The 15477-nt window shown below is 40.8% G+C and overlaps 1 protein-coding gene across 2 annotated transcripts in view; it reads right to left on the bottom strand.

Annotated features, from left to right (window-relative positions):
* The window catches only part of KHDRBS2 (KH RNA binding domain containing, signal transduction associated 2), an 831701-nt gene extending 816769 nt beyond the window's left edge, over nucleotides 1–14932 (bottom strand). For both annotated transcript variants that reach the window (XM_040249230.1, XM_040249231.1), the window contains exon 1: nucleotides 14791–14932. In XM_040249230.1, the coding sequence (XP_040105164.1) occupies nucleotides 14791–14881 (91 nt within the window). In that variant the 5' untranslated portion in view covers nucleotides 14882–14932. The remainder of the gene's footprint in view (nucleotides 1–14790) is intronic.
* Nucleotides 14933–15477: the final 545 nt, after the last annotated feature.

The following is a 15477-nucleotide window of genomic DNA, read 5'->3' as shown; positions in this document are numbered from 1 at the left end:
CTTATTAAAACTCAAAATGAATTATGCTATTCTGAAATCTGCCTCTTTATCTTTCCCATAATATAGGGACAATACCACCTGCCTTTTTGGATATAATGTAAGGACATGACCCATAGTGTGTGTTCAAGGAAAACAATTATTACTCTATAGTCATCTCCTCTTTCTCAAAATGAACAGGATTCTCCTTCAGCCTCTGCTGAGTTTCTGTCAAATAGGCTCTGTCTCCCGAGTTGCATCAGGGATTATCATTTTCTGACATACAGTGAACCTGCTAAAAATAACTATAATTGAGAGAAAACACATTCTGCTTTTTTATTAGAAGAGTAAAATCTATATTAAAAAAAGTAAAATCTAATATTCAATTATTAGAAGGAAATGAGCAACAATTGTGCAATCCTGATAACAGTGCATAATATTGACCATTCTGCTTCAAAGAATAACTATTAAGCTTCAGAACCTATACAAAACATGTGAATAAGGCCATGCTTCTGAGTTCCCCAGTTCTGACAACATGTGAACTCTGATAAACCATCAAATTTTAAACACACACTCCCTCAAGACACAAGAGAGGGGCTATGGTTGTTCTTCCTTCCTAGAAGACTATGGCAAGTTAAAAAGTTCTCCTTAAAAGAAAAAAAAATGTAGAGAGAAAAATGTCTCAACAAATCACAGAAACTTATCCAATCCTTATTTCAGATGCAAACAAAGAACTGCCATATTCCTCTACTCTGGTCCCCTCATCCCCAGACTTTCTCAGAAATAATAGTTAGGGTAAGACATTCTGAAAAGTTAGGCTTTCTCAATAATCCTTCACACAATTCTGTACTAAGGTAGTTTCACTGAGTTAGGGTTGGGGTGGCGAGTACTAACAAAATGTGGTCCACTGGAGAAGGGAATGGCAAACCACTTCAGTATTCTTGCCTTGAGAACCACATGAACAGTATGAAAAGGCAAAAAGATAGGACACTGAAAGATGAACTCCTCAGGTCGGCAAGTGCCCAATATGCTACTGGAGATCAGTGGAGAACTAACTCCAGAAAGACTGAAGGGACCGAGCCAAAGCAAAAACAATACCCAGTTGTGGAGATGACTGGAGATGGGAGTAAAATCCAATTGTGTAAAGAGGAATATTGCATCAGTTCAGTTCAGTCGCTCAGTCGTGTCCGACTCTTTGCGACCCCATGAATCACAGCACGCCAGGCCTCCCTGTCCATCACCAACTCCCAGAGTTCACTCAAACTCACGTCCATCAAGTCAGTGATGCCATCCAGCCATCTCATCCTCTGTCGTCCCCTCTCCTCCTGCCCCCAATCCCTCCCAGCATCAGAGTCTTTTCCAATGAGTCAACTCTTCGCATGAGGTGGCCAAAGTATTGGAGTTTCAGCTTCAGCATCATTCCTTCCAAAGAAATCCCAAGGCTGATCTTCTTCAGAATGGACTGGTTGGATGTCCTTGCAGTCCAAGGGACTTTCCAGAGTCTTCTCTAACACCACAGTTCAAAAGCATCAATTCTTCAGCACTCAGCTTTCTTCACAGTCCAACTCTCACATCCATACATGACCACTGGAAAAACCATAGCCTTGACTAGATGGACTTTCGTTGGCAAAGTAATGTCTCTACTTTTGAATATGCTATTTAGGTTGGTCATAACTTTCCTTCCAAGGAGTAAGCGTCTTTTAATTTCATGGCTGCAATCACCATCTGCAATGACTTTGCAGCCCAAAAAAATACAGTCTGACACTGTTTCCACTGTTTCCATATCTATTTCCCATGAAGTGATGGGACCAGATGCCATGATCTTCATTTTCTGAATGTTGAGCCTTAAACCAACTTTTTCACTCTCCACTTTCACTTCCATCACGAGGCTTTTTAGTTCCTCTTCCCTTTCTGCCATAAGGGTGCTGTCATCTGCATATCTGAGGTTATTGATATTTCCCCCGGCAATCTTGATTCCAGCTTGTGCTTCTTCCAGCCCAGCGTTTCTCATGATGTACTCTGCATAGAAGTTAAATAAGCAGGGGGACAATATACAGCCTTGACATACTCCTTTTCCTATTTGGAACCAGTCTGTTGTTCCATGTCCAGTTCTAATAGTTGCTTCCTGACCTTCATGTAGGTTTCTCAAGAGGCAGGTCAGGTGGTCTGGCATTCCCATCTCTTTCAGAATTTTTCACAGTTTATTGTGATCCACACAATATTGCATAGGAACCTGGAAAGTCAGGTCCATGAATCAAGGCAAATTGGAAGTAATCAAACATGAGATGGCAAGACTGAACATCAACATTTTAGAAATCAGTAAACTAAAATGATCTGGAAAGGGTGAATTTAACTCAGATGACCATTATACCTACTACCGTGGGCAAGAATCCCTTAGAAGAAATGGAGTAGCCATCACAGTCAACAAAACAGTCCGAAATGAAGTACTTGGAAGCAATTTCAAAAACGACATCTCTGTCGATTTCAAGGCAAACCATTCAAATTCATATTAATCCAAGTCTATGCCCCAACCAATAATGCTGAAAGCTGAGGCTCAATAGATCTATGAAGACCTACAAAACCTTCCAGAACTAACACCCAAAAACGATGTCTTTTTAATTATAGGGGACTGGAATGCAAAAGTAGGAAGTCAAGAGATAGCTGGAGTAACAGGCAAATTTGGCCTTGGAGTACACAATGAAGAAGAGCAAAAGCTTCATTGAGTTTTGCCAAGAAAACACAATGGTCATAGCAAACATCCTCTTCCAACAACACAAGAGAAAACTCCACACATGGACATCACCAGGTCAACACTGAAATCAGACTGATTATATTCTTTGCAGTCAAAGATGGAGAAGTTATACACGGTCAGCAAAAACAAGAGTGGGAGCTGACTGTGGCTAAGATCATGAACTTCTTATTGCCAAATTCACACTTAAATTGAAGCAAGTGGGGAAAACCACTAGACCATTCAGGTATGACCTAAATCAAATCCCTTACTATTATACAGTGGAAGTGAGACATAGATTTAAGGGATTAGATTTGATAGACAGACTGCCTGAAGAACTATGGACAGAGGTTCATGACATTATACAGGAGGCAGGGATCAAGACAATCGCCAAGAAAAAAAAAAAAAAAAAGAGGGCAAAATGGTTGTCAGAAGAGGCCTTAGATCATGAACTTCTTATTGCCAAATTCACACTTAAATTGAAGCAAGTGGGGAAAACCACTAGACCATTCAGGTATGACCTAAATCAAATCCCTTACGATTATACAGTGGAAGTGAGACATAGATTTAAGGGATTAGATTTGATAGACAGACTGCCTGAAGAACTATGGACAGAGGTTCATGACATTATACAAGAGGCAGGGATCAAGACAATCGCAAAAAAAAAAAAAAAAAAAAGAGTGCAAAATGGTTGTCAGAAGAGGCCTTACAAATAATTGTGAAAAGAAGAGAAGTGAAAGGCAAAAGAGAAAAGGAAAGATATAACCATTTGAATGAAGAGGTTGAAAAAATAGAAAGGAGAAATAAGAAAGCCTTCCTCAGTGATCAATGCAAAGATATACAGGAAAATAACAGAATGGGAAAGACTAGAGATCTCAAGAAAATTAGAGATACCAACGGAACATTTCATGCAAAGATGGTCTCAATAAGGTCAGAAATGGTATGGACCTGACAGAAGCAGAAGATATTAAGGAGAGGTGGCAAGAATACACAGAAGAACTATACAAAAAAGATTTTCACAACTCAGATAATCACAATGGTGTGATCACTCACATAGAGCCAGACAGAATGCGAATTCAAGTGGGCCTTAGGAACAAAGTTAGTGGAGGTGATGGAATTCCAGTTGAGTTATTTCAAATTCTAAAAGATGATATTGTGAAAATGCTGCATTCAATATGCCAGCAAATTTGGAAAACTGAGCAATTGCCACAGGACTGGAAATGATCAGTTTTCATTCCAGTCCCAAAGAAAGGCAATGCCAAAGAATTCTCAAACTACTGCAAAATTGCATTCATCTCAAAGTAATGCTCAAAATTCTCCAAGCCAAGCTTCAACTGTACATAAACTGTGAACTCCCAGGTGTTCAAGCTGGATTTAGAAAAGGCAGAGAAACCAGAGATCAAATTGCGAACATCTGCTGGATCATGGAAAAAGCAAGAGAGTTCCAGAAAAACATCTATTTCTGCTTTATTGACTATGCCAAAGCCTTTGACTGTGTGGATCACAACAAACTGGAAAAATCTGAAAGAGATGGGAATACCAGACCACCTGACCTGCCTCCCAAGAAATCTGTGTGAAGGTCAGGAAGCAACAGTTAGAACTGGACATGGACCAACAGACTGGTTAAAAATTGGGAAAGGAGTACATCAAGGCTGTATATTGTCACTCTGCTTATTTAACTTATATGTAGGGTACAACATGAGAAACACTGGGCTGGATTAAATACAAGCTGGAATCAAGATTGCCAGGAGAAATATCAATAAGCTCAGATATGCAGATGACACCACCCTTATGGCAGAAAGGGAAGAAGAAGAAAGCCTAAGAGGAGAGTGAAAAAGTTGAATTAAAACTCAATATTCAGAAAACTAAGATCATGGAATCTGGTCCCATCACTTTATAACAAATAGATGGGAAAACAGTGACTGACTTTATCTTGGGGGCCTCCAAAATCACTGCAGCCATGAAATTAAAGATGCTTGCTCCTTGGAAGAAAAGCTATGATCAACCTAGACAGCATATTGAAAGGCACAGACGTTACTTTGACAACAAAGATCCATCTCGTCAAAGCTATGGTTTTTCCAGTAGTTATGTATGGATGTGAGAGTTAAACAATAAAGCTGAGTGCCAAAGAATTAATGCTTTTGAACTGTCGTGTTGGAGAAGACTCTTGAGAGTCCCTTGAACTGCAAGGAGATCCAACCAGTCCATCCTAAAGGAGATCAGTCCTGGGTGTTCAGTGGAAGGACTGATACTAAAGCTGAAACTCCAATACTTTGGCCACCTGATGTGAAGAGCTGACTCATTGGAAAAGACCCTCATGCTCGGAAAGATTGAAGGTGAGAGTAGAAGGGGAGGACAGAGGATGAGATGGTTGGATGGCATCACCGACTCAATGGACATGAGTTTGAGTCAACTCCATGGGTTGGTGATGGACAGAGAGGCCTGGCATGCTGCAGTCCATGGGATTACAAAGAGTCGGACACAATAGAGCAACTGAACTGAACTGTACTAAGGTAAATTTCCCCCTTTATAAATGTACTTACCTTTTATAAACTATACTTATTTAAAGATGCTGTGAAAGAATTCACCCAATATTCCCATTCAGAAACATATTTTAGAAATTACGGGTACCACCACACTGATCTCCTTGACTTACTTTGCATGTTAACATTTGACCTTCCTATAATGCTTGCATTTCTCCCACAGAAGACAGGATGTTTTAACCACTTCAGGAACCTCTGGATGAGAAAACCTGGGTTTCAGCTTTATAATTTATTTGCTGAGTGATCTGAAATAAATTAACTTGTTTAATTGTTTATTTTTCTCATTTGTAAGACAGGGTAACACTAATAACTATCTCATAGGATTATGAGTGGATAAACAGTGGTAGACATGTAGACACCTAGTTTAGTGACTGACAAAGAGTATCTCCCCATTGATGACAGAGAGATGATGAGGACAAAGATCTATGATCACCATGACTTCCTCAGAATCCCTGTGCCACTAACAGTCTGTAAACTCTAGCAGCTGTCACCATATACTGCTAATTTATATCATGTATATTGTTAAAAACTAACAAACATCTGACATCTCTTCACATACCAATAACACACACTGAGGACCAGTGTTATCAACAAACATTCAAAGGTAACTGTAATCACATAGTTCAGTGTGGTAGAGTTCTTGCCCTACAAACTGATCGCCCAGACTGTACCTGAACTATATCTATAGTAAGAGACCTAAAACTTTGTCATTCAGTTGTTCTTTAATTTTTTTTAATCACTCTTTACTGCAGAAATTTTTTGGAAGTAGTGTTCCGGAGGGTAAGGTAAGCATTGGAGAATATGCTACAAATGATTTGCCTCCCAAAATAGTTTTTAAAAATTGAGCAAAAGGATACAGAGCTGTGACGCCTCAACTTTTTGACAAATAAAACGTGACTGTTTCAGAACACTCCATTGGATAAAATGAAAAAGTCACATAACATGGGTATTTGCTAACATTCACTTTGGAGATCAGTTATTAACCAGCACTCTATTATTATTTTTAATCTATTTCTATTTCTTTCAGTTCAGTTCAGTTCGGTTGCTGAGTCGTGTCCGACTCTTTGCGACCCCATGAACCACAGCAAACCAGGCCTCCCTGTCCATCATCAACTCCCGGAGTTTACTCAAACTCATGTCCATTGAGTCAGTGATGCCATCCAACCATCTCATTCTCTGTCGTTCCCTTCTCCTCCTGACCTCAATCCCTCTCAGCATCAGGGTTTTTTCCAATGAGTCAACTCTTCACATGAGGTGGCCAAAGTACTGGAGTTTCAGCTTCAGCATGAGTCCTTCCAAGACCCAGGACTGATCTCCCTTAGGATGGACTGGTTGGACCTCCTTACAGTCCAAGGGACTCTCCAGAGTCTTCTCCAACACCACAGTTCAAAAGCATCAATTCTTCGGCGCTCAGTTTTCTTCACAGTCCAACTCTCACATCCATACATGACCATTGGAAAAACCATAGCCTTGACTAGACGGACCTTTGTTGGGAAAGTAATGTCTCTGCCTTTTAATATGCTATCTAGGTTGTTCATAACTTTCCTTCCAAGGAGTAAGTGTCTTTTAATTTCATGGCTACAATCACCATCTGCAGTGATTTCGGAGCCCCAAAAAATATTTTATTGAAATTCACCATTGCTGTAAGAAAAGGATCATATTACAATCTATTAATATATTGTCTTACACTGATAATAGCTTTAAACAAACCGACTGGTCTCAATATAATTCCAATTAAGCTACATTTCTTGTCTGTATTCAGACAAGAACAAATAAGGACATAGGAAAGGCTGGTGACACTATGGAGTCATCTCCAAGGGTTTCTAAAATATCCTTCCTTTATACAGCTGCCATGCGGACACAGAGCTCCAGTCTAGATTTATACTTAATTAAACCAAAAATTTTGATCAGATATTGCATTCTGATTACCCAAATGGATTTATCCTGGTCATGCTGATTCTTACATAATTAATTAATGAAATATTAATGTACAAGAATAAACCTACCTTCAGAAGAAAACCATATAAAGAAAGATATTATAACACAAATGAATGGTGACCAGGTATTATACATAAAATAAACACAAAAGACTTTGTGGAAGAAGGCAGCCCTCCTGGGTACCATGGGAACTAGGTAGATGTTTCCCCAGTTTTTCTTGTGCTTCATATATACCAAAGTGGGAGCTTGAAAGGCTAGCAAACCAAAAACATCAACAGAAGGAGACAAAAACAAAGGCTCAAGCAAAGCCTGCTCTTTCCAGCTGCAGGACTAGAAAGAGGGCAACCTTGCAAGACAGAAAAAAATTTAAATGACAAACATCCTCCCCTAGCCAAAGAACACAGACATAGAAAACAAAACCAGGCCCCAAAACCAGTGTCTCATGCTCACCTCAGTCAAGAAAGGTAAACAGGGAGCTGAGGTGTCCAGCTTTCCCCTGCTGTAAAGGGGCACCCCTTGTCTTTAGAAGAACTGGAAGCCTGAATGGGCAACGAGATTTCTGTCCCACTGGCAGTGGGGACAGAGGCCATGTGGAGACCTGGGTGTCTACCCTCAGGAGCAGGGGCAATGCATGCTCCCCGTTCCAAGCCACTGGGTGTCAGAGCAGCTTTCACTCCTGCTGGAACTTCTCCCTACCCCTCCTGTTGTCACTAGAGGTCACATGGGGATCAACAAGAGGGGCCTTTTCCCTCTCGTGGGCACCTGGGAGAGCCTGAACTCTCCCTGCCCTGAGAACATCCAGGAGGCACCCCCCATCCTCCTCCTCTGCTGGCCTGTGGTCAGAGACAGCCTACCTTCCAGAACAGCATTTAAAGGTATAACACAGTTAGACTTTGCCTTTAAATGAACCACGCTGATAGGGTGTGTGTGCTGGGGTGATGATGAAAAAGAGGGAGGATTCTGAGAGTAACAGAGAAAAGAGAAAACCAACAGTGTGTAGTGTTCAAAAGTCAAGGGAGAAACCAAAAAATTGAGAAAAGACCAACAGTGCAAAGTACAGCCAAGTACCCTGATGAGAGGTCAGAAACATTTTATCAGATTTGGCAATTTGATGATTCTCACTGGAGACTCTAGTTTCAGGACAAAATGGGAGGCTGCAACCAGAACACAGAGCCGTGGAAGGTAAACTGAGAAAGTGAGCAGCAGCAATACAGACTCACAGTAACAGAAACTGGAAGGAAACAAGGGAGGAAAAGTGTCTAGAGAGATTATTTGTGTTACTTTTGGAAAGTGAAATAAGTATTATATACATTTTTAAAGTGATTCTAGTTGAATCATGTTTACAGGCTGCCGCAAGGTAAGATGAGGAGGAAGAAGGTGGAGCCACTAAAGAAAGGACACAATGACAGGACAGGCCTGGGGGAAGAGGGGAACCAGGGTTAAGGATGCTGAGAACAAGTCAGCCTTGAACAAAAAGAGGCATTTCATCCTTGGGGAATGAAAAGAGTACAGGAGTTTCTAGGTAGTAGGAGTCTGAAGAACGTTGGAAGAGACAGATCTACTTCCCTTGATAAAAAGGATGAAAATAGCTGCCCAGAGTGACGGACAAGCAAATGTGGAATTCGTCTTGAGCTACCCATGTCCTGGTCCAACCAGGCTCAAGTCAGACATGGACAAGCGACCACTGGCAGAAGAAACATATTTTAAAAAACCTCATTGGAACCATCTTTCATAAGATAATTTATTTCATACTTTGGTTTATGAGTTAAAATTTCACTCAGCAATAATTCAGAGAGTTAAGTACTAACAAGAGTCAGTCTCATGTTATTAAAAAATCAAACTTCAAGTTGAGGTCAAGTCCATAGTGTCATTAAAATGCTAAGGACAATCTTAAAAGTATTATCTTATATGCCAGGAACCAGCGTGAGGAACCCCACCCGTGGCAAAAGTCATGAGGAAGGAGGCTCAGCATACGCAAAGGTGAGATCAAGCCTCAGGGGTCCCCCTGAAAATTCTCGAGCATCTACCCCCAAAATCAGAGTCTGCCTGCTTTACTGTGTTTTGCTTTCCACCTACTCTTCTGACATTAACAGGGGGCTGTCCCCCCACCACTTTTTTCTGGAAAAAGTTAATTTAGAGCTTTTAGATAATAAGTCTCCTGGGCATAATAAGAGTGTTTCAATCCAAAAACCCCTCTGATGGCTTTCTAGCCTGCCTGCCGGACTCTTACAGCCGCGCCTGTGATTGTTTGCCGCCTCCCGACTGTGAGGCACAGGAAGCTTAAAACATCCTAGGAATGTAGGGGCTTCTGAAGAGTCAAAATCATTAGAAGAAGACTGACTAAGGGTTTCCTTGTTGAGCCAATACTTGCTGCCAAATTTTCATCTCTTTTATTTGTTGATATAGTTGGTATATAGAAAAAACAAGTAGCAACGTAGATCTTTGAGTTAAGTACCTTCTTTGCTATAACCCACTGCGCCTTTGTTCTACAGGGATATAACTTTATTTAGTACTTTAAAGGTGATGCAGAATAAAGAAAAACACTTCAGGGGAAATGAGATTAACATTCATTAAGGAAGAGAGCCATAAAGTGTTAACAGGCCTCTTGTCCAGAAGATAATGTAAATCACCTGAGACCTTTTGTATACGGAAAGATATGCAGAAAGAAAGCCTGGTATCGATAAGGGTCAGGACTGCTGCCCCTGCATGACTCTGTATCTTCCATTATGTAAAAAGTCACATCCCTGGTGGCTCAGATGGTAAAGTGTCGGCCTACAATGCGGGAGGCCTGGGTTCAACCCCTGGGTCGGGAAGATCTCCTGGAGAAGGAAATGGCAACCTACTCCAGTACTCTTGCCTGGAGAATCCCATGGACGGAGGAGCCTGGTAGACTACAGTCCATGGGGTCGCAAAGAGTCGGACACAACTGAGCGACTTCACTTTCACTTTAGGGTATATAAGCACCTTTTGAAAACAAAGTTATAGGGTTTTTGCACAAGCTTGGCCTCCCCCATGTCGACTCTCTCTCTCTCTTTCTCCCTCTCCATCCCTCTCTTTTTCAGGCTGATCCCTTGGAACACAGAGGCTCTTCATGTCTACTTATTTGCCCGGACTTCTAAGACCCACGTGAGAGGAAGCCCAAGGTGGGGCACCCTCCACTATTCAAGCGGGCACCTGTGGCCTAACATAGACGGTACAAGTTTCTTGTCTTGAGACTTTATTAGCTTTCTGTGTAAACCAAGGAGTATCAGTCTCTTTTCTCCTCTATTTTTTCACTATATTATTCTTCCTCAATCTCTCTTTAAATTTCTAAATAAATAAATCTCTTCTCGCCTACTCCGTCCCCGCTTCGAATTACCCTGGATCCACCGGGGCTGGACCCCGACACTTATATTTGTAGAATTTCTGCTTCAGTTTTTGCTTTGATTGTATAAAATTTATATTTTAAAATATAGCTTACATGTCACAAACAGTATTTTTTTAACCTTAAAAGAACCATGCCTGATGGATACTAGTTTTGCTGGTTTACCAATGAAGAAACTGAGGATCAGAAAGGAAATAAATGAAATACCCTTTATTTCATAGTTGGCAGGGGTGTCAACACTCTATCCCAAGTGTTTTATTTGTTAAAGTAGAATTTCTCCACTATATAATAAATATGTTTTAACTGCAGATCAAAGATATCTTTCAGATCAAAGAAAATCTTTAAGTTATTTTTTGCCATTTTTTGTTTTAAGAAACATAAATAGAATTATCCCAAATTTATTGGGAGAGCGAAGGAAAAGTCACTGATCAAAGGAAAAGTCACATGAATACTAGTTTTTATCAGAAGTGGGTTTTAGATATTATACCAATACCTTTCTTTATCTTAAGAACACAACATATTTAAATATTTCAAGGAACAAATTCAAAATTAAAAATAATCCTTACTGAAAATCTAAATGTAGTTAAACCACTACAAGTCAGCTTTTGTAATAAATTATTTATCCTTGTTCTTCTCGTTCACCCACACCTGCAAACAGGCCAATCCTAAATGGAAGGGCAAAATTTTCACAAAAGTTTGAAAAAAGCATTCAGAGTTTTTTAGAAATACTTGAATTGTTCAGATATTAGCAATATTTGACTTTATCATATGATGAATAAACCAAAACAATGATGAATTGTCCAATATTTGTGAAGAGACAGAGAACTCAAACACTCTGAATTGGATAAGAATTTATTAATCCTTCTAAAGGTATGGAATCACCATAATTGAACATATACATTTGAACAGATCTATGTCTATCAGCAGATAGACACATTTTACTGCAAAAAAAAACGAATATTTCCATGTATATACATTTTTAACTCCCAAGCATTGAAAATAGTTCAGTAAGAACATAAATCTGTCCCCAGTGCCCAAAATAATGTGTATGCCTCAAACTGCAATACAACGCAATAAACATATTATTAATCATTAAACTAAGAAATGAAAAAAGTTTCCAAAATGTTTATCCACTGATTTTGGTATTCTGAATATACAAATTGCACTCCTTTGCATCAGGAACAGTCCCAGACTTAATTAGAATTACAAAGAAGCATACAGGTCATCTAGTCCAGCTCCTCAATTTGAGAGACAAGAAAACTGGCCCAGGGAAGGGAAATTTACCAAGATTCATTTTAGGCAAAAGTGGAATTAAAATACAGGTATCTGGATCCACAGTTTAGTGTGCTTCCCGGAAGTATCATAGATATAAATAACCTCATCTAATTTCATCTGGCAAGCAAATTCAGAGACTGAGTGGAACTTCAAGGATTGTGCTGAATCTGCTGTTTTCTCATTCTCCAAAGCACCTTCCATACAAATAGATAATAGACAATATCATAATCCAGAAGAAAATTATTTTAATTAATCAATATATGCTATTCAAAACATATTATTCAATATCTTTTCTAAGTAACAACATAGTACATATAATGTTCAGGCTCTTCTATCAGCTTTGTCAGACTCATTCGTATTGAAAGCACGCAGCCAAAACAAGTGAAGTAATAAACTACAACAAAAATAACAAAATAACCAACAAACCAGCACTTTTAACCCCATGACCTTCAATTCTAAGTCTGTAGTCACAATGGAGCACTGATTTGCATCTACCACCAATCAAAACAGCAAAACAAATCATTATGAATGCTCAGTGGCTTACATCACTGACCTTGTATATATTACCTTCCAGAAAACCATTCCGAAGAACTGAATCATCTGGATCATTTTTATTACACACTCAGTCTTGAGACATTCTGCACAGTGCTGGCTGAAATGTACTTCATGGAACACCTTCTTTCCTAACGAACATCTATGTCAGGTGTATTTATAGCCACTGCCTTCAATCAGTACATTTCCAGGGGTGAAAAATAAAATTATCTCAACAACACTCTCCTATAGAGATTCAAAATAAGACCTAAGAATCTAGGTAGATGACCTTTGAAAAAACAACGAAAGATCTGTAATGTAAAATGTATGTTAAGGTTTATTCAGAAGGACACTGTTCAGCGAGAACATGAAGAGGCCTGAGTACAATTACAGAATTTAGATCTTGTGGATCTTTCAGCTAGTTGCAAAGAGTCTCTTTATATACTCAAGATTATTATCATTACTCCCCTCCTCCTCCTCATGATTCCTCTAAAACGTGGACACCTATCTTTGTTTCTTCCTTAGACATTTTTCTATTTAGGCACTTTTTACTTCTGATTCGTTACAAAGGCAGAACATGCTTCCCCCTACTGGGAAAATATTAAATTACAAAGTACATAGGAACATGTTCCTAAGTATCAAGAAACCAAATTTCTGAGAAAAATAAAATGTTAAGGAAATGTTAAGGAACCAGGTGCACAGACTTTTCTGACTGTTTTACCACAGAGAAATACTTCTATACTCTGTTTAGAGCTCCTCACATGCATTGCTTTAGTCTGGCAGTTTTCAGTACACTAACTCTCATTAATGACTTATGAATTAATCATCTAGCCTACTGTCCCCAAAAGAAGTCCAATTAGCAGGTCTGAGAAAATGATTAATTTGTAACTTTTCTATTTTAAAGACTTTATCAGCTAAATGAAGACATTTCTGGAAAATGCATTGAAATAGATGAGTTAGGAACACAATGGCATTTTTAATCATTTTGAACATTTGTTAATCCATTAATTTTCAATGTTCCTATTATTTTATGTAGTTTATTTATTTTTAATAGATTAGAGGTTAATTTTTTAACTGACTTTCATTTACAATTTTAGGTTGCATTTTTTTTATTCAGTAACCAAGAAAGTAGTAAGCATGACTGCATTTTCCCTTCCAAACTCTCTACAAAATCAACTTGTCCCTTGAAAAGTAGTTTACTTGTTTCACGCGTTCAATATTTCAATTGTTTTTCTTAATTACTTAATATACAAAATAGAAAAATATCTGATACTTTATTGTTTCAAATAATCCATCAATAAAACATTTAAATAAGTATAATGCCTATTTAATTCATACATGGAGGATTAGAATTTCTCCTTCCATGTAAACTTAAATCTCACAAAAGAAAACATTTCTTTTGATGCTGAAGGGCTAAGGGGAAGAAACTTATTACTTTTAGTTTTGCTGTAGGTAAGTTCCTAAGAACCTAAGGAACAAAACTGCATTGTAGTCAATTTGATGATGAAGCAACTCTATTGAGACATTCACCGCCCTCCCCCCAAAAAAAGTCTTTAGTTTTTATAAAGGTAAATGTAGATTGCTACAGATATCTTGGGTACCTTTAGCACTGTTTCAAGATAAATGGAAGTAATCAGGTTAATATTTCTATCATACAGAAGTTCTTGTGTGTGTGTTTAAACAATCCTTCAACAGAACACAAAAGACAAGATATTTATATGCCTCTGGGAATTAAATCTCTTTTAACATTAAGGTACACACACACACAAACTGCACACTTGGTACAACAGTTGATCAATTGTGGAGGGTTCCCAGGGACCAGCATCTCCCAGAGCACACAATCATCACACTTCAAATAAGCTGATATGCATTTCAGCCACTTCCACATTCACAAACAGAACACGCATAATTTAATCTAGGTTAATACTAAGTCTTTCCATAGGAAAGACTGTAATTAGACCAAGGAAATCAAAATCACTTCTCAATCAGAAGGGAGAGAAAATAAGAGAAAAGAAAGGAGGAAAAGGGAAAGAAAAAGGGAAAGGGGAAAAAAAAAAAAAAACTGATTTGTAGATAAGAAGCAGCTCATCAAACACCACATTGATCACCATTCACTCCAGACTGACTTCCCTTCCCTTGCCGGAGTTTAAACATCCTGGTGGACCACGCAACTCCTTAACGTCGCTGCATCAGTGATCCTAAAGGGCACTGTCTTCACAGCCAGCGCCCGCCGCTCCGTGCTACCCGGATTCAGCCGCGAATGGAGTGAGGAAGTAGCACCCGCCTCCGAAGGACCAGCTCCGCCGCGGCTCTGGGCGAGCATCGTCCAGGGCAGTTTCCGCGAAGGAAACAGGCATCCTCCCTTACTCCGCTCCCCGAGCCCCGCCGCGGCGACGGGGGCCGGCCGTCGGCGCCCACCCGGGGGCAAGTCCTACCTTCGGCCAGCAGGCGCGAGGCGTGCACGAAGGACGGGTCCAGGCTGTCTCTCTCTGCCATCAGCTCAGGCAAGTACTTCTCCTCTTCCATAGCGCGGACTTCGTACGGCCCCCGGCCAGGCTCAGGGCTCCGTGCGCTGGACGCACGTCCCCGCCGTCCTGCTCGCCCGCCGCCCGCCCGCCTCAGCTACGGCCGGTGTCTGGCGCCCTCTCTGGGCCGTCGCCGCCCGCCCCGCCGCGGGCTGAAGCGCTGCCGAGCCTCCGGGCCGGTCGAGCAGCCGTATCTCGGTCCCGCCCAGGTCGGCTAGCTCCGGCGGCCTGGACGGGGAGACGGGCACAGGACGCGTCCCGCCCCTGCCAAGCGCTCATTGGTGGGTGTGCCTTGAGGGGCGGGGCCCGCAGCGGCTGAGAGTCTCCATTGGGCCGCATCCCACGTCGGTCCGCCGAACTGGCGGGAGGCGGGGCCGCCGGGAGGAGAGCAAGGAAGGTGCGCGCGCTTTCTCCTCGCAGCCGTAGCCCTCAGGCCGTTAGGCGCGCTCAGCTGTGGCGCCCAGGTGTAAGGAGCCGTCTGTCTTCTGCGGAGGCGCGAGCCTGGAAGAGCGGGAAAGGCACCGTAACCGAAAAGCCGGAGTCCGAGACGGCGGGGAGATGGGGCGAGGAGGCGCGCAGCGAGGACGGGAGAGCGCC

This window comes from Oryx dammah, unplaced genomic scaffold (genome assembly GCF_014754425.2).
Source record: "Oryx dammah isolate SB20612 unplaced genomic scaffold, SCBI_Odam_1.1 HiC_scaffold_11, whole genome shotgun sequence".
NCBI classification, from domain to species: Eukaryota; Metazoa; Chordata; class Mammalia; order Artiodactyla; family Bovidae; genus Oryx; species Oryx dammah.
The sequence above is the reverse complement of the archived record's forward strand: the minus strand, read 5'-3'. Positions and strand labels throughout refer to the sequence as shown.